At 41.5% G+C, this 26,340-nt stretch overlaps 1 protein-coding gene across 2 annotated transcripts in view; it reads right to left on the reverse strand.

The window, feature by feature from the left end:
- Positions 1–1,825: 1,825 nt before the first annotated feature.
- Positions 1,826–26,340, reverse strand: part of LOC104264846 (methylenetetrahydrofolate dehydrogenase (NADP+ dependent) 2 like) — a 49,596-nt gene continuing 25,081 nt past the window's right edge. The window contains exons 7-11 of one of the 2 annotated variants that reach the window (XM_059826762.1): positions 21,964–22,089; positions 9,131–9,220; positions 3,352–3,472; positions 2,429–2,581; positions 1,826–2,117 (exon numbers count right to left, since the gene is read on the reverse strand). In XM_059826762.1, the coding sequence (XP_059682745.1) occupies positions 2,063–2,117; positions 2,429–2,581; positions 3,352–3,472; positions 9,131–9,220; positions 21,964–22,089 (545 nt within the window). In that variant the 3' untranslated portion in view covers positions 1,826–2,062. The remainder of the gene's footprint in view (positions 2,118–2,428; positions 2,582–3,351; positions 3,473–9,130; positions 9,221–21,963; positions 22,090–26,340) is intronic. The other variant, XM_059826763.1, reaches the window with a different exon arrangement.

A 26,340-nucleotide genomic window follows, 5' to 3' on the forward strand; every position in this document is an offset into this window, starting at 1 on the left:
AGATCTCTCATCTGTGTTTTCCTGATGACGTACGTGTTTCTAATAGGTATTTCCATTCAGTCTGTCCAGTGTGTGTGAGGGGTAAAAGGGTGTTTTTTGTGTGTCTGTGTACGGATGCACAGATTGTAACTCACATCTAATTCCACTCTCACTACATAAATGTGACACAGAAAATGTTAGGGCAACTACCGAAAGCTGAGTTGAAAAATCACGAAGCTGTCTCTCAGTAGATACTAAGAAAAGGTCAGAAGAACGAAAAGTAGCAAACAATACAGTAATCTGAAGATATTAACTTGAGATGAAGAAAACAAAATGGCTGAGGCTTGGAAGATAGCTCAGTGCCTCTTACAAAACACTCATGTCAATGCGTAGAGGAAAGGACTGGTGCCTGTCTCCATACAGCTCCTCACCAACAATCCTTTCTGTGTACGCACACGTCGCTTGCTCCAGTCTGTTGCGCGGGGACTCCAACCAAAGAGTGTGTGACGTGCTTTTTTATTTATTGGTAACAAATGGAGAGCCAACATGACTCAGCTACTGACCAGGATCCCCCTGTGTGAGAAGCCCACTGAACTTCAGAGCACTCAAGTGCCAAATGTACATTTGCCCTTTCAAAACCCAGTCTTTCATACACATTTCATCATTATCATTGTAGTCTCACAAATACACAGGGTTTTTTCAACAAATGACATGCATCCTGTTGTGAAAATTAACTCACATGACAAAGAAATCAAGATTTCCAACAGGGCACCTAAATTTAGGAGCCTATATCATCCCATAAAATCGCAAAGAACCTAACTGCCTTTTTCTCGTAGATGACTAAGCATAGCAGATGCGTCTACAACGTGCAACAGTTGAAATGAAAATCTCTTAGAGCCATCTCCAGTCTCATCAGCACTGGCAAACACTCCGTCAGTGAGAAGTCACAGTTAGCGCCACCATCTTCGGAACCAATTTTCTTCCCTCTTCCTTGAACAAAATCTTTTTACTTCTGCGATTCTTCGTAGACAACATGAAGAAAACAAGCATCTGATATGTAATCTGTTTGTCCAGAGTGGAACAAAATCCCTACGCTGATTTCTTATTTGAGTGGTCACATGGTGCACATAATGTGAGAACGGAAGAAAGAGAGTCTGTTTCCAGAGCAAAGCTATACTGAAGTTCCATAACAAAATTCCAGCTTCTCTAGCAACTGAAGTCTGGTGCTGAAATCACAGTGCAGCAAGGTAATGTTCTGCCTGAAGTTCCATGAATTTGATGAGCTGCTATATAAAGTTAGGGAAGAGTAGAGTTCTTTGTCATGAGCACACTCAATAATCCATTTTGAGAAAGATGTCCAACTTCTTTGCTTATGAAAATAGTAAAAACTTGCCATGTCCAGAGGCGTCATGATTTAGTTTTCCGGGAATTGCTTACTCTCTATTCCTAAGTTTAAGTAACCTTTTGAGAACCATCCATTTTCCTCAGTCCAAAGCATTTTATGATTTTGTCCTTTACGGCAACAGAATCCTATACTTTGCTTAGCACACTGAAGATAACTGCTGTGTTGGAAGAGGGCTGTTTATGCACACACACAGGCAGCACACACTGAAATCAGAACCCAAACGGTTTCTTGTCAGCACATGATGTTCAGACTACAACTCCATTGTGAGACAGGTTGTGCTTTTCCTCCAGAGGAGAAAAAAGAAAAGAAAAGAAAAAAAAAAAGACAGAAAAGACCAGAGCAGAACACTGTATTAGGGCTTGAAATGACTGAAAACAGCTAAAATCAACCAGTCCTCCCGTCAGCAAATACCAACCACAGGAGAGCGTTGAGAGGGCCGCAAGTATCCTTAGCTGTTCGCATCTGCTCATCTAGCAACCAAAAAGAGGAAGTCTTTCTTCAAAAGTGAATGGAGCCCATCAGTTCTGCAGGAGTTCCTTTTATGTACTTGCGCTGTCATTCCCTTTATTTCATCTCATCAGCGAGTCTGGGGTACCTGCCAGATGGCGCGGGGTGGCCTTCCCAGCAGAACTTCCTCTCGTTTACAGGCAAATTGGTAAGTGTCCCAACGCCAGATCTTCACAACGCTGTCTCACCCATGCAGACTTTGTAAGGTGATTTCAACTTCCTGCATCTAGAATGGACAACATTATGTGATTTTAATTAGACAAATCTAAAACCACAGCAGTCTGAACAGAACCTAAATCTAATTGCTTAACTCATTTAGGCAGTGCCAATGAAACCCATGTTTTGGACAATCACACCATTTGACCTGACTGGCACACTGAAAAGCAGAAGTATAGAGTGTCAGCTCCTTTAAGATCACACTGCAGATCAATAACAGGCAAGAACACGCTCCCAGTGCCCTCAAAGCTCTGTACACTGTTTCTTCCTGCCCACTGTAATTCAGATGAATGTAATCAGAAAGTTACATATCTCCCGTACCTCTTTCTTACGTAGCAGTAGATGATAGCAAGTATCCCACTTGTCAGTATTCCTACACCAATTCCCACAGCAATGTAGCGTTCGTAAGAATTATGTGCATATGAATTTAGTGTTAAATGTTCACACCTCTCTCCATTATAACCTGCAAGGCACCTACAAAATAAATATACACCATGCAAAAGTTATTCAGAATGTTTTATGCTTTGTATTTCAGAAACACGTTAGTTTTCATCAGTTTTTAACAATTTAGAACAAGTCTAAACGAGGACGGGCTGAATGTGGTGCTCAGTCAGAACCTCTTCACTCCACCAAGACTACCAGTTGCCCCAGTCTATCTAGTTTAAAGCTAGCTCAAGTACTGCAGTCACAGCAGCAAATGCAGTCTAAACATACCCTCATCACGGAGGGTGTGGACAGACAGCACTGTGCTCTGCTGATCCTTAGCTGCTATAATGTCTCCAAAGGCCAAAGCTGCCCAGTATGGACCCTACAAAATTTTAAGGACACCGTAGTCCTCATGGGTGTGTAAGCCGTTGTGGAATAACGGAGTTGCAGCTGACATCTTGGAAGATCCTGCCCCCTTCATTGTGCCCGCTGTGAAAATCTGCTTAATCCTCTACTACTTACTCTAGCACAAGTTGTGATTTGAGATGCCTTCATGGCAGTGACCCACAAAGCTGTGAATTTTCCCTCTCCCTTCCTTTCTATTACACTAGCACAGCACTACTGCCTCGTTAAGAGTCCTGAGCCACCATAGCACTCAAGCCTGCGCCAAACTTAAAGCCTGCAAATACTTGACTGGCACTTGAAAGCTGCGCTCTGCTGAAAACTAGTCACATTACACTAGCAACACGTAGCAGACAAAGAAACAATGCTACTGTTGTTATTTTCTAAGAAGGATACTTATAAGCAGTATTCTTTACTTGCATATGGGTTTCCTCAATTCGCTGTGGAAAGCACAGAGCCCATTGATACAATAGCTGTGGTGTTCTTCAAGACAGGTCTGCATAAGCTTCAAGAGCTTTGGCTGCTCTGTGTAGTCTACTGTGAAATGGGAAAAAGTCATGTTATATTTAGGGGGAAAAAAAAATCATTTGAATGTATTTTCACAACTCAAGTTGAACAGACATTGCCTGCAGAAGACCCTTAATAGACAGATTTACTGTGATATGTCTTGTAAGCAGATTCAAACACCACTAAGCGGAACAAGCTTCTAAGGCATTCCAGCATCGCTTTAGAAAAAGAACAAACCCTAAATAAATTATTTGCTCTTGAGAAGAATGTATAGAAATGATTACTGGAGATTCATCCAGGGTAACATCAGCACTATCCAACCTGCAATCCAATCAGAAAAACCATCCCAGGAATATCAGGGGTTTAGGATGCAATGAGAGGATTGAATTATTCTCAGTATGCTTCCCAGTCTGAATTCCAATTAATTAATTCCTGTTTTCTTTTCCCCATCACAAGACAAACTGTTGCATTTCTAACGCTCCTGCCTGCCAGCTCTGCAACTAAGCGAGAGTGATGAATGGTGGGATTGCTCTCTCCACCAATTCTCCATGGACTAATGTTTGCAGAGTGTCCAATTATACTTTTAAGCACCCAAGACCACCCGGATGGTCTTCCCGTGCAAAAGCATGATTTGTGACTATTAAGTTTCCGAACTTGCACAAAATTATATGCATCCAGGTCAGCAAGCATGCTTCTGCTTTCAAAGCACAGAAAATGACTACCTTATTCCCAACCATGGCCGCTCAAATAGGTATAAAGGAGAAGTGAAAACTTATCTTGGGGATCTTATATCAATGTTACATCTCGATAGAAGAGTGCCTGAGCCCAGGAGCGAGGCACCCTGCTGCGTAGAAGGAGTGCAGAGGCCGGCATGAATCTGTAACACGGGAACAAGGGTGCGGCAAGTGAAGAGAAAGCTCAAAAGCTTCACCATCAAAGCAAGTATCTGTTTGAACTGGTCTCTCTACCCAGTTACAGGGATCGCTGGTGGGGTGGGGTGTCCAAGCAATGTCTTACTATTTCAGGGGACTGTTTTAGTGATGGCTGAAGGTGATTTCCTAACCAAGCCTATGTCAACACCAGCTTTCAGGTATGACCACCAGACAAATAACATCATGCAGGAAGGTGACAAGGTCTGCTCCGAGTGACTAAACAATGGTACAGCAAGCAGAAACCTTTCTTCCTGACTAAGTGCTGAATCAAGGCCTGGAGATATTACACTGATGGAACCATTGTCATAGACGTAAGCCGCTAGCCATCCTGCGGGCAACTCAAGATCCCACAACACATTTTTCAGGAGTAGCACCACCAACCCCCTAAATTCCCAATCAAATTCCACTTTGAGTCATTTAATGGCAGGAATCCCCCCCATGCACTCAACTAAGCAATTTTTTTCTTCATCCTTTTTGCAGCTTCATCACAGAGATGACAAGCAATGGTAAACAGCTGCTCTACTCTACACCCGCACGTTAGAGCGATTCATAACCTCAGTTGTGAATCATGTGGTTTGGACACCTAAGAGGCATGATACTACCACCACTGTTACTCAGATCAAACAACAGTACTTTGAAAATAGTGCCCTTTAAAACCTGACAGAGTAACCAGACTTCCAGCTTGTCAAGAGACAGAGAGTACAAGTTAACAATTCAAGTCTGCTTGAAAAAACAACGTGTTGGTTTACAACACTTTCTCAGGTAAAGCTAGAGGTGGAAAAAACATGTCTTGCTTTAAAATGAACTTCTTTGGGCTGAGAAAAGGTCATCTTTTCCATTCTTGTAGGGAAAAAAAGAATAAATCACAAGTTTCTTTTCATACTGTCGAAATGGCAGACTAAAGGTAGAAACACAATGCTAGAAACTATAAACCAAATCCACATGCACGGCCTAGCAATCAAGTGACAATACATACACACCGAAGGATGTGCAGAGACCGAAGCATTATCTCTGTTGCGCACTATGATGTGGCAGGGGAGTACCTGAAGTGGCTCACAGACCAGATTTGCGTGCGGCATCACCTAGCAGTGAGCGCCATGCTACCACAGCTAGGTTATCCCCATATACTGAAACCAGAGTGGGATTTCTGCTATAGAAGGCCCTGTATAGGGCAGACACACCCATAGCATTGAACCACATATTCTGCAGGGGAAGAAGTTGGCGCTGGCTACACACAAGCTGTAGCATCAAGCTCTGGCTCTTTTCTGGCTGGCTCTTGGAATGCTGCCGACAAGCTCCAGGGACAGGCTTGTTGGCTGAGAGCACAGGACCAGGCCGTGGAGGGACAGATTTAAGGAAGAGAAGAAGAACTTAAGAAAGGACAGATTTCAGGATGAAAAGACAGATTTTATGACAAGAGATGGGTGATACTATTTTCTGCACAGGAGGACTATACAATGCTCACTGCTGGGGAAAGCACAAGGGAAAACAAAGCACGTGGTAAACAGCTGCAGGGCTCAGCGTGCCAAGGAGATGCAGGAGACCTGCCAAAGTCCGTCCTCACTTAGGCCTAACGTACCTGCAGACCAGCAGCCAAAGCTCTGCAGGGAAGACTTTCATAAAATAGGCAACAGCACATGGACACTTCCCCTGTGCCCCTCCTCAAACACTTGAGCACCAACTGTTTTGAATCACCATTTCAGCACAAAGAGGGCTGAACAGTGCACTACGAAACCGCTAAATGTTACCAATCAACAGGACCCTTTAATGAATGTTTCCTGTCGCCCAAAGTACTACTCTTCTACCAGGCCCTGAGAAGATGTCTGCACAGGTTTAATATCTCACTTGTATCCCTGCCATACGGCAGGGAAAAAATTCCCAAAACCCAAAAACCGAGGAAGGTACAAATCCACATGCCAGAGACCTGAAATCCCCAGCCACCTCTACTCAAGCTTCCACCAGATGGATTCACGCATCCAGAACATCTCTCCTCATGTACCGCACTGCTGCCGAGAGGTGGCAGCCTTCCATCTACCAACCTCTGGAAGAAACCCGCTTCATGCAGGTTTGCGAAACCTCTTCCCCTGAGTGCTGTGAAAGTTAGTACTGTCATTAGAAACAAAGGTCACCCTAGAGTAGAAGCCTGCCTAGAAAGCGTTTGAGACAGACATCTTGGTGCGCAGGCGACAAACAAACAATACGTTCCTCCCTTGTTGTCAGGAGCAAGCGCTTTGTCCATTGTGGCTTGGAAGATCAGATGTTACATGTATACAGAGAAGTTCTAAGTACTAATTATTTTGACATTGCAAAAGTACAAATTACCTCTGAAAGAATGATGAGTCTTGAAAACAAAAAGAACGATTTTCTAACCCATCCCAGAGCATTATGCTAATTCATATCATATTATCCACCTAGATACTAAATAAGCTGTTGAATAAACACATCCATGTGCCCTTTCATGTCACGTGAGGAAAGAAAAGCATGCTGCGTAAGCACTTGACAGTTGCCTGCAACTGAGTCATTCAAACAGATACACTTGGCAAGATCTGACATGAAATCAAAACTACAGGTACTTGGAAGCCTGGGCATGCCAAAACTGACAGACCGGCAACAAAAAGAGTCAGCCACTAAGACCACGACAGCTCAGCCTTCAAGTATGGTGCGTCGGGGAGGAATGGGAGAGTCAGAAAGGGGAGGGACGGAAGGGGTCAGCCCCAGGTTCAGGGCCTCCCTTACAGGCGGCACAGAAGCAGCAGCCCATGGCAATGAAGTGATCTCATTTTTTCCCCCGTAAAACCAAGCCCTTCCATACTCCTAGCTGCCCATTTTTCTACGAAGGCTCCCCTTCAGCCCAAACAACATCAGAAGTTCTTTATCCCTGCTGTGTCAGCTACCAGCCAAGCATCCTCTCCATGACCGTTCCCCCTGCTGGCTGATCACCGAGCCTAACGTTTCCTAGCCCCAGCACTGGTGACAAGTAAAGCCTGTGTAACATAAAATAAGGAAGTAGGACATGATTTTATAAACAGAAGGCAAATGGATTGAGCAGAAATTAATGTTTTCCACAAACTGCACCTCAGTCCCCAGAGGACTTTTGCAACCCCACAAGAAACTGCCAGTTCCTCCAGTGATACTTAACCAGGAATTAAATTCTCTTACGATCCCGTATTACTGAACCTTGGTTATAAACCTTACTATCAACTTAACTTGCACAGGAACAGGAGCTACCAGAAAACTTCAAAGAGATACAGCCAGTTTCTTTGGTGATACTTTAAGCATTTGTTTCCAGTCTTCTTTCCAGAAATGCCGTTTTCTAACTTTTCAGTGGCTTTGCAAAAGGTCCACCAAAATACTCTTTTAACTACCTGTGTAAATGCGTGCTTGTATGTTTGCGAATTTACTTGTACCTTTGAGGGGAACACACTCTCAACTAAAAGCGCTGGCTTCTAGTTGACTTGCACAACCACAGCTAACATAGAGGTACATGGGACAATTACAGACATGGCTGTGTCCCTGTAAATAAGCCCCTTATTTGTTATAACATGACCCATCACTCCTGCTTTCTAGAAATAATACAAACAGGGTACTTAATGTGTCACAAAATATTTCTACTTCATTATACTCCTGTTTGCTGTATGCAGCTCTGGAAGAATCACATCACAGGCAAATCCACTAAACCAGACCGCAGGGCTGCACTGATAAGTCCAACTAGTGCAGTCAAATATCAACATCATCTTGACTTCACATACATATGTGTGTACATATATATAAAAATACAAATATTTTACATACATATCTATGAAAACCACATATATAGTATATGTACGGATGAATGTATATGTAACACTGCACTACTATGACAAATTAGACAAAAAAAAAATCAGTTTGACTTGTGATGAGAAAAACAAAAAGGTTATGGATCTACTAAAAAAAGCTTCTAAGACATCCTGTGATGACTTACCATTAACATAAGATGATTTGTATGCATGTTTGTGTTCTTTTTAAAGTACAAAGACATTAATAAGTATCACAGTTAAAACCCTTTCCTCCTTTACTGACCTGCCAAAACCTCAGTTCCAGATTGCACAGTTCTCCAAAAGTAATGACATCACTAGCACCTGAAGTAACATCAAGAATGCAGCTTGCAGGATAAACACAGCGCTCTGGTGTCAGATGTTGGCAAGTAAATAGCTTGAGTTCACATTTCAGTCAGAAAAGAAAAAGAAAGAGAAGAGAGAGCTAGCACTCTGAAGAGGGCTGTGTAAGCTGCGATAGCCGAAAGCAAAACTGCAACAAAGAAAGAAACTACTGAGTAACAGTAATGAGAGGCATCACTTGAAGTTATGCTTGCTGCATTCTCACTTGTGTGCATAAAGATTCACAACTGAAGATAGCTAGAAACCAAGCACTAGTTAAAAGTAACAGAAATGGCCATCGAAAACACAGATCATCTATCCCAATTATCCTTAAAATATCTTCTTCAAATTATAACTGACTTAGAATAAATGATCCTTCAGTTGGTCATTGCTGAGCCTACCCCAGCTGAGTGGCAGCTATTACTTCAGAGAGGTTTTTAAGTCTCCATGAAGCAAGCAGCTCGTCTCACAAATTGAACACACAAAATGCAGCAGTGTCCAAGTGACAGGAGCATTACAGCAGCTATCATCATAACAGCTTTTGTTGTTGTGGTTTTGTTTTTTTCTTTTTTCTTAAGTGACAGATTAATAGAGACAAACAGAACAAAAAAAAGAGATACCTTCAGCGTTGTTTTTTGTCCAATTATTCCATAAGTCTGTGCTGAGGGATGAAACAGTAATAGCTGACTCTTCGCTCAGTGCCCCCATTGCTGTGTAATGCAAATAGATGCTTACTGTAACAGAAAAACTCAGTATATCTATTCAAGGTTCATTTCATCCAGAAAACATGCACGCACTTAATACAATTCTGATACAATGCAGCAACATAGTAACATTTCATTTAAAACATTCTTGCCTCAAACTTCCTTTTGCCACAGCATAATTATGATTGTGGGGAAACAAACTATTGTTTGCGAATTTCCAAAATACATATCCATTCTGTTCTCCATTCTATTATCTTCTGCAATTTACGACACAGATACCTGTAATATACCACAATGTGACACCTATTTACCAGTCTAAGTAGCTTCTTTTCAAAGAGTCTAAATTATACCCTACCAGTTAAAATTGCATCCAGATTTAAAATTGCTGAAGTAATTCTGCTTCGCAATGTCTTTGCATGCTTCCCACCCCTACCGCTTATGTCAGAAAGAGCAAACTATTGTTCAACAAAGCCTTGTATCTTACGACACTGAAAAGTCTCCTCCAAACCTACCTTTCAGCAAAATATAGATTAGCATTCCAAATGCCATGGCAAGCAGCTGCTTTAACACCTCCTCAACGCTTCTTTCCAGATGGCTCACTTGCTCTGCTTATCTGTGCTCCCGTGTTTTCTCTTGCACTTATATGCCATGAAGCGTCATCTGCTGTTCTCACCAATCATAAAAAGGTGCATCTGGCAACAACCTCAACCCCCGGGGCAACCACACATTTATTTAGGAAACTGCTATTATCTAGCAATGGGATCAGGTTTTCTTTTGAAACCCTGGTTTCCTATTACCTGTGGGCATAATTGTGCATGCAAAGATACAGTTTTAAAGAGAGACCTGGTATCTGCCAGAGCACATCAACAAAATACAGCAAAACAGAGGTGAGCAAAATGAAAAACGACATGTTGTGAAAAACGTGATCTTTCTTTCCCTTAGCAATGCAGGTCTTGCGTTACTTCCAGTAGGACAGTCAGCATTCAGGATGCTGCTCTGGAGTTCAGGGTCCAGGGACCAGCCCCCGCTTTGCTTGTGTTCCTTTCTTGGTCCCTGTACCTAAGTTCCCTGCCATCCAGAAGAGGAACTGCGAAACAAGCTAGTGTCGAGATTAGGAAGCGATCAGACACAAAGATAATGGATGATGTTCTCCATCAGTGCCTGCCAGCAAGAGGCCTTTGATCACAGGTCCGGCAATCTCAAGGGGCATGCTAATCACTTTTCATTCAGCCTTCCCCTGTGCACAACACTCTGAAACAAGGCAGGCCACCAGCCCCGCACAAGGCCTGGGATTGCTGGCCGGAGCTACGCGTGGTTGTGCAGGCAGAAGTCAAAAGCTGGCAAAGCAGAGGCGCCCAGAAAACACAGACTGAAAGAGCAGGTAAGCTGTTGCCTCCTCTATTCGGCGATCCCTTCGTTACTCCTGCCACTATACTGCCATAAAGGCCCATCTCTACCTTTTCAAGGAAGGGGGTATGCATAATGAGAGCAATCATACTTTTTACATAAAGTGTTTGTAGGTCTCCGAGACATACCTGTCATGCACATTTCTTATAGTAAACCACTCTCCACAGCCCCAAATGCTGTCCAGCTTCCTTGGTCACAGGCAGCTTGGAACAAGTAGGACTGGTCTTTCTGAAGGGTACTTACGTAGACAAACATACTAGAGCGGATCATCAGAAAAGTCCAGTTCAATACCATACACACAGATCAACAACCTGACTCTCACCGAAGGAGAGCTACACACATCACCCCTGCAACAACTTTCGCTTTCTCAACTGTGAGTTCCAAGCAACAAAAACATTTCACTATTTTTCTATTTTAAAACCAAAAAATCTTCTGATAAATGCTCTAATAACTCCGGTCAGCTCAAGCTCTCCCTCTATGCTGCACTCTCCTCAGTCATCTGTTGGATTAAATCTAACCACTTCACATGTTAAGGGAAAAACACAAGCTAGTTATGCACATTTTAATTATGCGTTCTCCTGCTCATGCACTGCATTCCAGGAGGCTTTTCCCTTCCTTTGCTATCCTGAATTGCTGCATGCCTGCACACTGAGTGCAGGCTTGTGCACTCCTTGTGCACTCCCTGGATCGATGGAGGAGTGTTTATGCCTACCTGGACAACCTCTGCTATCAGTCCCGAGCAGGGCTAAGTCTCATGAGCTTGGCTTTCAACACACATCTACACAATGAGAGCTTAATCCAGCTTGAATCCGAGAGGTGGCTTTGTCATTAGGCAATACAGCTGGGCGCGGTAGGCCTGTGAGAAGGGTTCAGTGGATAAGGCCATGCCTCTGTCTGCCACAGGGCGTTCACACTTGGACTGGACTTGACCAGGTCTGGCACACGAGCATGCTTTCTGTGTTGGTTAATAGGCCCTTCCCTCTGGATGCTCCTTCTGGATGTTCTCCCAGTGGAGAATACTCTCACAGATGTGTCTGCCAGCTCTGAAAATAGCATGCCGCCGAGTGAAACCTCGGTCTCACTGGCTTTTGTGTAATGCTAACCCATCCACCATAGGTGAAAAGAGAAAAAGCTTAAGATGCACAACAGTTTGTAGGACATGAAAGAGTCAGACTCACTCAAGTGACGTAAGCGAAACACCATAAATTGTTATTCCGCCAAAAAAAATAATGCAGAGATGATTATAGTTAAATCAGAGGGAAAAAAACCCCAGGAAACTAGATCAGCAACGTAAACAGATGAAAAAAAGTAATGACTGAACATGCAAAAGACCTCCATTTGCTCCACTCTTAACACACTGACCAAAAAAAAAAGAAAACAACAAAACCATCCCCAAAACTATATTATAATTTTTCACCAAAACTAACATAAAAGTGAACAAGTTTTATTTCATCTTAGGCAATGATGGGTTGATCTGTCTAAGTATTAACTCCATAGGCACCTTGATCCTCCTAACGTTTACGCAACCACTTAAATTTCAACAGACAAGCAAGTGTCTGCACTACTGGCAGTATGTATTTAATAATGATTCTGTAAATGCTGCATTAAACAAAACTCTCAGAAAGCCCCTCACAAGAACCATCAGCACAGAAGTGATGCTCCATCTTGTTTCTTTTATTACAGTAAGGGCATTTTTTTGTTTAACGGCAGTAGCATTTAGCCACAATTTTCTTTTTCTTCCCCTTTCAAGTTATCTATAGTCTACTGGCAAACACCAAAGGCTCTTGATGAAAATAAGTCATCCCAACTGAGATAAAAATACGAAGTCCAAACTGGCTCCCACTGACTTCAGTAGGAATTGGGGTAGGCTCTTCGCATCAATACTGCACAAACTAAGTTCAACCGGCATATTAGCAGTAACTCCACTCCAACTTTTACATTGCATGAGACTATTCTAGATCTGTCTTGGAACTAAAATTTTTGGCAACAGAAACATACTGATCTTATTATCCCATATAGTCTTGTCTAAGCAGCAAAACATTGTAGCCAAGGATTCACAGGGCTGAGCCTTACATCATGGACTAAAAGAAACCCCCTTCATGCACATTCAGAAAATAAGAGAATAATTAAATGGCTTAAAATTCCAACACAAATATTTCATCAGGGATAAAATTCTGGTTTTTTCTTCCTCTTTTCCACCCCCACCCCCCCTTATACATCATGTATATACATAGTAGTTTTAACTACATTCTACCTAATTAAATTCCGATCCAGCCCAGTCATCTACTCAGGTTTTTTTGTGGGATGAGGGTATTACGCACCAAAACATTTTTTCAAACAAATCCAGACATGGAAAGAAAATAATTCTGGCCTCAATTCTAGCTACTCTCAACTCTAGCTACTTATTCATGCATACCTCTTTCATATGTTTAAGGTCAGAATTTCACCAGCATTCAAGTTTACTTGACTATTTTAAAAAACGTACTGAACATTTGCATTCATGTCAACATTACTGCTGGGCAGCTGAAACAAAACTTGGAGTCTTTCACTCTTTTCAGATTCAAGATTTCTGCTGCTGTCTCTAAACATTTTTAAAAAAATATTTCAAGACTTTGAACTACACCCAGAGTGCTTCATGACCTCAGAACCCAAACCATATTTTTTAAAAGCTGTCTAGCATGTTGAAACTTAGTTTTTATACTGTTCGATCAAAACCAAGAGTCCCAATTGCTTAAAAGATCTTGGTAATTGCACCCCATCCCCAGATACACAGGTATATTTAAAATTCATGCTTCGTTCTTCATCTTCACGCACATAATTGACCACCAAGAACACATCTGCATAGGCTGCATTCTCCAATTCATTTTTGCTCACAAGTCAGTAGGACGTAACTTAAAGTATTTTAACGTTTTGTAAACCATCAGGTTTAGCTTATTATACATGAAAAAATAAATACAATGTAGAAATAAATATCTTTGTAGTAAAAAATAAATGTTTTGTGTATCAATAAATAGAACAACTCGGATTCTTCTTCCAAGGTAGCCCGCTTGCTCTAGTAAATGATCTTTTTAGCAACTATGAGTGTGTTCTTCAGAAGCATTGCAACAGTCATAGGTCCTACCCCTCCTGGCACTGGAGTGATAAAGCCAGCCTTCTTCTTCACTTCTAAGAGAAAAGAGAAAAAGGTATTGACTAAGAATGTTTCCAAAAACTTTTTTTTTTCCCCTTCAATTGCCCACACATGCCTAATGGGTTATGAGCATAAAGGACTGTGACTTGGCAAGTACTGGAGAACATGGGAAAAGTCAAGGCAGAGGTCTTATTGCGGCCGTGGTAGTGACAGAATACAGTCAGGACTGGGGCTGCAAGGTAGTTTTTTTTCATCTGAATATTATTACCCGGGGGCTAGTTGTGGGGCATGGTTTCACAACCTGTTTGAACTGATCTACCTGCAGCAGGCTGCCCTTTCCTCATGGGAGAAAAACACACGCAGCCCGTGGTCAGACACATGGAAAGTTAATCCTGCCAAATTTTTGGCAAGGGGCAGTTTTTGACTGTTTGACCTGGCTGACCAGCTGGTCCAGCAGAAAGAGCACAAGGGCAGGATGACCCCAGGAGGGCAGCACGAACTTGCATCATCCCCATCTGCCAACTGCGATACTGCACCTTCAGTACCCAGGAGAGCTATGGGAGCTGGGGATCTCATTCTGTAGGTGAAGAGATGACCCCCCCCAAACTGTGTGGATTCCTGAGGAGCTGCATGCAAGGCAGGAGTCGAGTCTGCTCTATCAAAATTAACAGCAGAGCACCAGCAGCATTTACGTCACCTATTCAGCCTCTTTCCCCCACTCCGGCTTGCACCTTTTAACAAAGGCATTCAACCATCACAAGAGGGAACTTAAAACCACAGAGGGAGAAAGTACAGTTTCCTGGTTGATTTGTTTTTCTGCTTCACAATATGGACAAAGAACAAAACTGAGAGTTGCTTTCAAGGAAAAATAGATTCTAGTGGCAAAATTGCCATTCCAACTTCAGCCATGAACACTCAGCTCCTCCAGAGAAGACTTTTCTTTTTTTTAACCAGTGTTACTAGGGTGCCTATATTGAACTAGGATCCGGAGGTGCAGATCTTCCCAAAGTCTCAGACAGAAAGGAAGCTCTTACAGCTGAATTAGCTCCAACCACGAACCGCATCAGACTATCCAAAGATGGTACACACCTTGAATGCTTGTGTTAAAAGGTAAATACATATGGATTTTCTTTTTTTTAAGCATTTAGGTTAACACCCGTGAAGATAACCTCTTTGTACCAGGAATTAACGTAACGTAGCAATAAATCCTGACCTGATATTCTTATCTACTGTGCAAAATGCAATCAACTGGAATTGCAGGTTACTTGCAAACGAATTATATGCAACTGGCTGGGAATTCATTGCATGACAAACTGTAATGAGCAGTTATTTGCTAATAATGATTAGTCCAAATGGCATATTAGTAACCTGATTACTACAGAGTTTTGTTTTTTTTTTCCTCAAGTGCCACCATGAGAGGTTTTTTGTGTGTTAGTTGGGGTTTTTTTTTTTTGCTTGCTTAGCAATAATTTCTTGGAAACTCACACCCCACTTTTAAAAGCGTTGTTTTTAAAAAGGCACACACACATACACAGGAGAAAACTGAGCAAGCATAACTTGGGCATAACACATACATTTCCACTAAAGTCACTATAGAGCAGAATCTGTACCTGGCGATGAGATCAATGGATGAAAAACTAGGTACCTTGATTTTGGAACAAACAAGATCACTTGCTTCTGCTTTAACTGTATTCATCTTAAATGCATGTGGTGCTTCACTGTTGAGAATATATTACAAGAGAATTTGAAAAGCTGAATATTGGGTTTTTTGGACAGAATATTTATTAGATTTTTAAGGGGGGGGGGCACCACGGTAAATGAAATAAAAGCCAATTGTCTGAAATCCCTTAGGCAGGGACCCAACAAGAGCATTCGCAAAAGTTAACGGCAAATATTTCACTGAACTGAAGAACTTAAGATTAAGACTCACTGAGGACAGTTGGTAATTAAAACCGGGAGTGACTCAGTTGACTGGTACCACCAGATGTACTGTTAAAATATTTGGAAAGGTAAACAAATTTCAATGTGGTTTTTTTGACATGTAAATTGTAACAAATGAATTAAGATCTCATATGACTTAATATTTTCAAACACAAATAATTTGTCTTTTTAATAGTTATACCATTTTGAACTACCTACCATTTGAGATTGGTCTTTACGGTTAATACAGTTACTATGAATTCCCAGATTAATGTCATAATTATTGAAATGTACCCACATGTGAAGTAAACAAAGTAATTAACACAGAAAATATTTTAGGCATTTTAAATTGAAGTAAGTTTGTTTCCATGGCAATGTTACATACCTCTTTTTGAGGTATTATTGAAACTAATCCTATCTTACTTACGAAGAAGTACAATCCACAACCGGACCATGCCTTACCTAAAGAAAGCCTTCTAGTGAGTATCATGTACAACATTCATTGCCTCTAGTGTTAGTAAGTGTACTCCACAGTGAACACACAGTACACTGTTCTCACAAGTTGTTGAGGAATTTCTCTTCCCATACTCTATCATTATGGCAATCTCTGTGGGTCAGTGTGGCAGAAGACATATTTTGTATCAGTTAGCATAAAACCACCCAGATAGCTTATTCACAAAAGCTGATCCAAATTTTTAAATGCACAACAGGTGTGGGTGAAACTACCATCTGATAAGTTTCCGCGTGTAAGAGTAAATACAGATATGGTGAATGCAATTTCCAAGATGAATGCCTATGACCAAAGGGGGAAAAATAACCTGGCCCTCAAAATTGTAAATAGATTTTCCTTTCCTCATGAAGTGTAGTAGGCCAAAGCACAGTTCCAAGACAGCACATCAATGTGACCGATCTCATGTCGGCAATAAGGTGCTGCACTGTCAGCTCCTTCAGAAGGTCTTGTTTCTGCTTCTCAGCAATAGTGTAACTTTGTCCCTAGCTTTAACTCTGCTTTCTCAAGATGCATGCTGTTCTCCCAGGCATTTCTCTGCCGATCTGGAAAATACTGGTATGCAAATTAGGTACCTATGGGGGAAGAGCTGCTATTTTGCAGCTTCTGTAGAACCTTAAAATCTTCCTTTGATTCTTCAGAAGAAATGAAATGTAGATTGTTTCCTTGAAAAACAGGATCCACTGCTTTGGAAACAGCCCTTCATCCCTAGGTTCCTTTAAAGCTAAGGACATCAGACACCTAATAGGGTTAATCACACAAACCAAGGGCAAGTCTCAACCTGAAGGCAGTTCTGGGTCTTGTGCATCTGCATTAAGTGATGCAGAGTAATTCCTGCCTAAGTGCTGTTTCCACACAGCTTTATTAGTCCCTGTAAAGCTACTCTGGATCACTGCATCCCTGCAGCACTGCATAAGTGCTAATCACGTGCGCAGCAATCACAGTAGATATCCCATGTTCTGCTCTACACATTCTGGGATTCTTCTCACTACGCACTGTGGGATGCCAACCAGCGAGCATCTACCCCATTTCTCATAGATCCTCCTTTTTGATGTTATCCCTGTTTCTCTTACTGAAGCTATTTTAACAGCAATATAAAGGAAACCCAAGGAATTATGGCCCAGTACTGTAATTCTAATGGTGCGTACATATTTCGTCCTCCAGTACCCTCTAAACCCAAGCAACAGAGGCATCTTGGGCAGAACAGCTTCTTGGCATTCAGCTAATTAGCACAGACAGGTAGATGGGACATCACTATAGCCTTGGGATAATAAGCAGTGGCAGCAGAAATGCAAGATATCAAACATTACTTATTAGAGCCCTGCACGACATACTCTTCCGCGGAGGAGTACCTAGACAAGGCCATCCAGCAGCTTACTGGCACCAGTTAACAATCAGTCAGTCTGGCCTTCTGGCGGTCACAGCCTAATGCTAACCTTCTTATTTATTTCTTGCACTAGTGGAGCATAACAGCAGGCAATGCTTCCCCTGATATTTGCAGAGCAGCAATATGGTGACAAGATTACACAGACTGGACTTTTATTAATTGCAAAATGAATGGCAGGTCTTCAAAATCAACTAAGAAATTAACTAACAGAAGTTACAGCAAAAGCAGCTGGAATATCCACATTCTGTTTTCACAACCACTGTTTGGAAAAGCTGCACAGAGAAATAATTTGGAAAGGATTCAATCATCTGAAGAGAAGCCTACAGCCTGGAAGGTAACACAACAAACGCAAAGCGGCAGCAAACAACTGTTAGAAGCAACTGCTGTCACAAAGCCTGGGTTTCATGCAAACTGTAGCCAAGATACAACTGCAGGACCACCATTTCCACTAAGAAATGGGATTTGAAGTATATTGTCATAAATCTCTTAAACTACATGAACAAGTTTCAATAAACTTGTCAACTTGCCCAATTACTTTGTAGTCGTTAGTCCTGTAGCTGATGAGGACAGGATACATTTTCCCTGTTTTTTATTCAGCTGACCCTTTCTTTTTGGTACACTTGGTCTATCCAGAAGCGCTATGTCAATCTGGTCCATTCTCTACCTTAATAGTATCCAACATACCATTTCACTGGTTTCCCTCCATTCACTATGTAGAATTACCCCTCAGTCAAAGGAAATTCGTAATATATGCTCATCAACCTTCACCATATCGATTATTTGTTGAGGCACTCTTTTCTGCTATTCAGTACTGGGAACCCCTCCCTGCTCCTGGTGGCACCCATTTTGCAGAATCTCTTTTACATTGCCTAGCTGTGCAAAACATAGGAGTTGCGAGAACAATTCTCATTTATAAAGCCCTCCACTGATACTGCAACTATACCAGCTACGAACGTCTTACGTAAAGGATTTTTTTTTCTATATAGGCACCCAATAAAGACTCAAAAATCGGCATTACTATCTGCTTGTCAAAAATATGGGAAGAATCATAAAGAAATACAGGCAGCACTTAAAGCAAATCCCACTCGAGTTCTGTACACTTTGGTTTCACGGGCATTTCCAGTTCCAGTTTCAAAGCTTAGCTACTACATTGCCATATTACCACCCTGCTCTACCAGTCACTCCTGGAAACGGTGCTCCACCCAAAAAGGCCGTTCCAGTTAAATGCTCTAAGTTGTTGCTTTATTTCATGTTCCTGGTCCTTGTAGCCCTCCTCCCCCCTTAGCATTATTGCTGTGGCAACAAAAGCCCTATAAAACAGGGCCAAGCACACCCACACATTCATTACCCTGTTCATAGAAACATGTCTCCCTTTCTGTGACTGAAACTTGCTGCCTGAAACTAAGTAAAATGGCGCTGCCAATAATGTAAGGATGCCACCACTTATCCTTCTCCCTGTCACTTCACCCTCCCTCTCGTGGCTCCCAGAAGCTACAAAACATCCCCCCCCTGGACCCTATGTTTTGGCAAATTCTTTACATAAATAGGGGTACGCTGAATGGGCTGTGCTGGTTATATACGGAGAAATGCACATGCAGTTTACGATATCCTAGCAATATCAGGCTAGGTACCTCAGTATTTTGCAGTTGACTTGCACGTGCACAGTGTTTTCCTGTCTTGTTCTTTTAGATACCTTGGAACAGCGCAGTAAACTATTCTGGACAGAAAAAAATCCCTTTTATGATGTGGACACAGTTTGGAGTGTCAAAACATATGGGGATGGGGAAAATGACAAATACTGTTTAGAGACATTCCGTAATACAGCCTGGGGTTTTTGCCCAAAATAGATGGTTAAGCCTGACAAGCACAGAGGCACCCCAATGCCATCAGTACCCAGCCAACCGTTACAAAAGCTGTAATAGTGATTTAAAAATTTCACATTATCAGACTTGTAGGTAAGTGAGTAGGTAAGTGAACTAAACAATCTTCTTGCTCCTCCTCATCTACTGGATGAGTGTGCTCCTTGGCTCGTACACATGTACACCAGCATATGCCAGGGGTCACTCCTCAGCCCACTGCGGGAAGCGCTGTCAAGGGCAAGGTCTCTGGCTGTGGGTGACTGCATGCAACTCTGTTGCCTACAGCAGAAGCGGACATGACTCAAACAAATGCAGATTTTAGAACACGTTTCAAAACTTCAAAACTCATTTTTTGAGCAGCTATCAAATTCTCTTGGCCTGTGGCAGGAATTTTCTCCTCCAGGCATTTCTTACATTGAATTTAATAATGAACAACATAAAAAAAAATTTCAAATGGCATCCTTTTGTTATTAAAGAAATAAACTTCAGCATCTAACCTACCCCTAGAGATCAAAGGATGGCATCCAAGTATTGCTAGGATATGACAACTGAATCAGAACAGTTTCTACCCATCTAATAAACGTAATTTCCACTATGGGAGATTTTCAGCCAGATGACCTGGTGAAGTAAACCATTTCTATCTATTTCTTATAAATCGAATTTAACCTCTGATTGCCCAGTTAAATCTCTGCTCTCCCTATGGCAACATTTTTCCTACTTAGAGAAGTGGATGATGAGACAATAGATATTGGTGGGCTAGATGATGTTAAACAGGTGCTTTATGTCGTGCCAGCCATTTATGTACCTGGCCTTGAGCTGCAAAAATCATTTTCACTTAGGTTTAAATATAAAATCAGTCAAGTGATCAAATGGAGGAAAAGGATAAAAATTATTTGCTACGTGAATGCACTAGCTTGTTCCATTTCCTAACCGCCAAACCAAATACTTGGAAAGGGTGATTTACTTTTTAGTATTTAGAGCTGTATATACTGGGATGGGGTTTTTTTGTTGTTAAAGATTTAGTGAAACTTTCACCGATACCAATGAACCAACAACAATCTCCCTTTGGCAATGCACACTGAAATGCTACTTGCAACTTTAGTGGCATAATCCAAGTTGAAGTTCCTCCCTCTTTTTTGGATCTTCCCACCCCCCAGGTAAAATCCTGAGAACAACCCACAGCAGACATGACGAGACATATACAGTGCATTGCTGAAACTCTGAATCACGGTCTTGCCATTGAATCTACACCTGTATTACATTCAGAAGGTCTTGCATTTAAACAAAAACAAAAAAAGGATACAATTTTATGTTTCTCAGAGTATAGTTTTTTTTCCTCCCATACCTAAAGCAAACAAAAAAATCCTCAAAATTCTCTGTACTTAGTTCAGTTCTGAAAACAGAAAATATAACCTTTTACTTGCGACAGTACAGGCAGGATAACAAAACAGAAAAAAAAAAAAATTCAAGTTGTACTCTAAAAGTATTTTTCTACTGGAGCTCTATTGTACACACACAGTTATACAGTTCCAAATGCATGCTGAGACAATTGCTTAGCTGCACTCGTGCAGGTAATTTCACTGACTTCAACAGACAGGTATCATATATGATGAGTAAAAGCAGCATGAACTACAGGAGTGATATAATTACAAATACATACAGCTAGCCAGAAACATTTTGAATATAATTAAGCTTTGAGACATTATGCCAGCCAAGATGTTAACAACCGTGAAAAAAACCTGTGGGTGATTTTCATACTTATCAAAATAAGGAACTGTTGAGAACCATTAATAATGTGGGTAAATGCTGTCTAAGCTTCCCACACTCAACTCTGCCAATAAGCTTTAATTTTGAACTTCAACAATCCTGCTATTCCAGTCTGGAGCTCCTCCAGAGCAGAGATATTTAATCAAGGTACATTGTGAACTAGCTCTGCAACACATTAAACATAAAAAGATCAATATGTAACACCAATTTTTATCTGTTAGGCTTGCCTGGACCAAGATTTTTAACAGCTTAAGATGAACCCACATTAAAACTTAGCATAAAAGATACTTCTAAAGCAGAAGTTAACATTTTCACATACAAGTGTAGAGCGAGAGTGTAAAAGGAGGCTTGAGAAGCTGTGGTATAATAATATTTGCTATTAACAGTGGAAGACGCTATACTTCTGAAAGAGCAGAAACTGTTTTTATTGCTTACTCTTGAAATACTTCACAGACTCACAAAGGATACAAGAAACCTGGAGACAAGCATCTTCTGCCACCACACTGCCATAAGACCACATCTGCACCTCTTAAAGGTTGCTGATATGTGTAATCAAGAGTAACGCTTCCTCTCTTAAATAATGTAACTTTTCTTAAGAGCATATATATGAACATATACTTTGTTTTCTTCTTTAACTAAATAAATTAGAAAAAAATCCTGCAAGTGTTGTGTCATTTGAGACACCTGCTATTCCAAGTATTTATCATGAATGAATCCCACAAACTTCAATATACTTATCCAACAGGTTCGTATAAAGACTGTTTCACTGACCTTCAAAGTCCACATCCCCAACTAATTTGGTCTTTCCTGTAAGAGGATCGTGGATATGGTTGATGCCTACGTCAATCAGAGCTGCACCTTCTTTGACCATATCAGTTGTAATCAACTTTGGGATACCTAGAATCACCGAGATATATTTGATTAACATGGCCAGGCAGTCTTAGGTCATCAGTTTCAAATTATATCAAGGGGTGTGCATGCACATGTATGCATGCACAAAAAAAAGAAGATAATTCTTTCACTTCAATTTTTCTTGATACATCACACACAGAAAACAATTATTCCTCGGTTTCACACAGTTTGTAATTGCGAGACAAAAAGGTGATATTTGTTCATTTTGATCAAATTTTTTCAGCTAAACCTGCGGTCACCAACATAGACAACATGTTCTCAATGAAGGACTTGCTGGTTTGTGGCAATAAGTCCCTTCCATAGCATTTCCAAACAAAAGCTGGACGATCAAGATGCTCTGCGAGCCACAAGAAACCGTTAGTATTGTCAAAGGTCTGCTGATCCAGAAGCGTTATCAACCGCTGAAGCAATCCGTCTATGTTACCTCCACAGCACTTTCGTTAATCTTTGCTTTTTTAATATCTGTATTGGATTTGTGTTACTCTTGACTTCTCTGATTTCTCGTATACTTTACTTGTTAGCTGGACGACATTTCAAGCAGTTACTTATATAATGAACATGAACTACACGAAATACCACTGCCACAAAAAAAAAGCTGGCATGGTGAGAGAGAGAATCTGATCTATCCTGTCATGTTATCTTTGATTCCTGTCATTTATAAGCAACAGATAGACACCAAGAAAAAATAAAATGGCCAGCTCAGGTTTACCCATAATAAACAGCATCTGCTCAATCTGTAGGAGAGAAGCAACTGTCTTTCAAGTAAAACTTTGTTCACCTGATCTTCTCATAAGCGAGCAAGAACAACATACTGGATGGAAAACCAGTTGGGTAACTGTACCCAGGTAAGAGGTTCCGATGGTACTTTATTAAAATGAAAGCGTGTGCGGAGGGAGTACCAGAAGGGCCAGGTGTTTGTTTATAATGTCACTAGCGCGACGGTAGAGAACACTTATTATTTAGTAGTGGCACAAGCTGCAGATGACACAAAGCTGGAAAGAACTTTAAACAGATTAGCTTACATTTCAAGCACCACTGGAAAAAGTGAGCAAAGCATCAAACATCATTTAACATTCAACAGGGAGGAAGACACCACATTTACATACAAATAATTACCCCTCACAATGGCAAGACAGCAAACAACTGGTTAGACAGTAATTATTCAGAAAAACAATTTGGGATTAGATCAACTGAACACAAACCAACACAATCATGCTACTGCAAGACACACACAGAAGCCCTAATCTCTTCAACATATGACATCAGCTGGGATACCATATTGTTGCTGTAGGTGCTAGACTTCTGTGCTGGTTTTGGCTGGCATAGAGTTAATTTTCTTCCGGGTAGCTAATATGAGGCTGTGTTTTGGATTTGTGCTGAAAACAGTGTTGATAACAGAGGGATGTTGTCACTGCTGAGCAGTGCTTGCACAGAGCTGAGGCCTCTTCTGCTCCTCACCCCACCCCAGCAGCGAGCGGGCTGGGGGTGCACAAGGAGCTGGGAGGGGACACAGCCGGGACAGCTGACCCCACTGAGCAAAGGGATATCCCAGACCGTATGATGGCATGCTCAGCATATAAAGCCGGGGTAAGAAGGAGGAAGGCGGGGTAAGTTTGGAGGGATGGCGTTTGTCTTCCCAAGTAACAGTTACGTGGGATGGAGCCCTGCTTTCCTGGAGATGGGAACACCCGCCTGCCCATGGGGAGTAGCGAATGAACTCCTTGTTTTGCTTTCCTTGTGTGCGCGGCTTTTGCTTTACCTATTAAACTGCCTTTATCTCAACGCACAAGTTGCCTCACTTTTACTCTTCCAATTCTCTCCCCCATCCCACCGTGGGGGGAGTGAGTGAGCGGCTGTGTGGGCCTTAGCTGCCATCTGGGATTAAACCATGACAACTTCTCTGATCTGTCTGTTCACATCTCTATAAAACACCAAGAACAATAAGGATTATGAGGAAACTTGGCAAAGAATTAACCTTTTAGATCTCATGACAACCTTCAAGGACAGTAAAAACTTTTGGCACAAGAAGAGGAAATACCCTTTTTTTCCATGTCCATGATCAATGTGACACAAAATAATAGACTTAAGTTTGTTTCCCTTGCTGCACTGTCCAGAACTTTTTAACCACAAGAACAGAGGAACATTGAAGCAATAAGGAGGTCCCTATCACTGGAGATCTGAAAAAGCAGATTGAACTAGCATGTACAAAACATAACTTTTGGTGCACTAGTATGGACTAGATGGGCTTTCAGAAGACCATTCTCACCCTGCTTTTCTACCATTTCCACACAGACATACCAAAGGGGAACCGGGAAGACCTCCTACATTCAAGTGTTATGGATGTGCAGAAGACAGAGCTCTGTCTCTTGTAATCCTTAGATAATGAAGCCATTGACACTTGGCAAACACATTTACCAGTATTTGTTCAAGGGTGGAGGATGGCAGTCAGACTGAATCTAGGACAGCTGAGGCTTTTCTACGTTAGTTTCTACTACTACAGAAAAGAGAGAAAAAAAAACAAACCAAGATTGGTGCAATGGGGTTGGTTTTGGTTCAAGAAACACACTTGACTAATAAGCAATTTTAACCGTGTTACTGATAATGCCAGTGCGTGACACTGACCTTTCACAGGGGAACTTCTACAAAACATCACTTCCTGCTATTTATAGCAAATTGGGAGACCTCCCTACTTGACCAAAGAGGGCCTCGCCTCAGCACTACACACCATCATCTCGCAGGGGGCTACATCTGTGTAGTGTCCTGGGGTACGATTTTTTTGCTATTAAGAAACTCCAGCTGAAACAGAGTGCTCGAACAAGCCGCCTCAGCTCTTTCATATGCACCGTATTTCTTCAGCACATTTACATGTAAAGCATCTTGATATTCATCACAAAGATGTTCAACAGTCAGGACCCAGAAAACCTAAAAGGTCACTTCAGGTTCCAGATAAAGAGCTGAGTCAATGGCTATATATTTCCAGTCAGCACAGTTGAGCTACTTATATACATACACAGCAAGAGACACCAAAACAGTTATTTAGGTATTGAAACGACTTAAGTACAAAAACGAAAAATGAATCACACACAAAATTTGATCTGGGTCCTACCAAAGGGGGTGACAAAACACCATTTTCTAAGGCAGTAATCCTATACAGTAAATGTCTTCCACTTCGTAAAGATCACTGCCGCATAGGATTTCAAACTGCAGGTAGCACCACACATTTACTTTGAGGAGATAAATCTCATCTAGGTTCCCCAATGTGCTGAAGCTAAAGGTAAAACTTCTATGGCATGCCAACAGCTCCACTTGATGCACAGGAAAGACCTCCCTTTCAAGAACAGGAGTTCAGTAGGATCCCTCTTTGCAGAGAGCAATTTTAATTACAGGAAAGGCTATCTTAGAACAAACGTACTAGCACTGCTTTACAAACGGCAGCATCACATGTGACCAGACACCTGAGAGTTTACACCTGGACAGTCACAACAAACGAACCATCTCCTGCAATGTTAAGGCAAAGCAGTATTTGAGACCAAAGTCACTGCGTGCTATCAGAGAGCCAAGAATATCAAGTCCTTACACATCATCTGCATTAGCTTATCATACCTTAATTGCAACAGCAGCAATCTTTTATCTGTATTCACTTTAAATGCCCTCCTAAATTTCTTTCCTACCGTGCAACCTCCAACTCTGAGTGACGGGAAATTCCAACTTTAAAATTACAATTCACCTTGCTTCTTGAGCAATTCCATCAGTTCTATGTTCTGTTTATCCTAGCAATATACTATCTCCAAAGGGGGGAGTCTAAACTCCCCTCTCCCCAAAGCAGCTTTCTCTCAAGCGGTGAGAAGAAAAAAAGGAAAAGAAAACAAATCCATATGGTTTGAGACTGTAGTTTTACTGGAGGCAAGCGCTGGTATACAAGGGCTTTAGCTTCATTTAAAGTGCTGGATCACAGCCAGTTAGTCATTTAGGTACAGGCAATTCAAGAACCTTCTTTGCTCTCCATTTCTCACTCCCCCATAGGACACAAGCTTGAAACTCTACTTCTAATGTTGAGCAAGCCAAGACCTCAAATTCTTTCCTATGCCACTTGATAACATCTGGCTGTGTCTACTTCATCACACTCTTATGCAATCAATTGCAAGCCGGCTGGTAATTGGATAATACCTCAGCCTTATGGGGGTAAATGATCTGTGTGTGATAGGGATGGAAGCATATTAACGGAAGCTGCACAGT

This window comes from Gavia stellata, chromosome 19 (genome assembly GCF_030936135.1).
Source record: "Gavia stellata isolate bGavSte3 chromosome 19, bGavSte3.hap2, whole genome shotgun sequence".
Taxonomy (NCBI): Eukaryota; Metazoa; Chordata; class Aves; order Gaviiformes; family Gaviidae; genus Gavia; species Gavia stellata.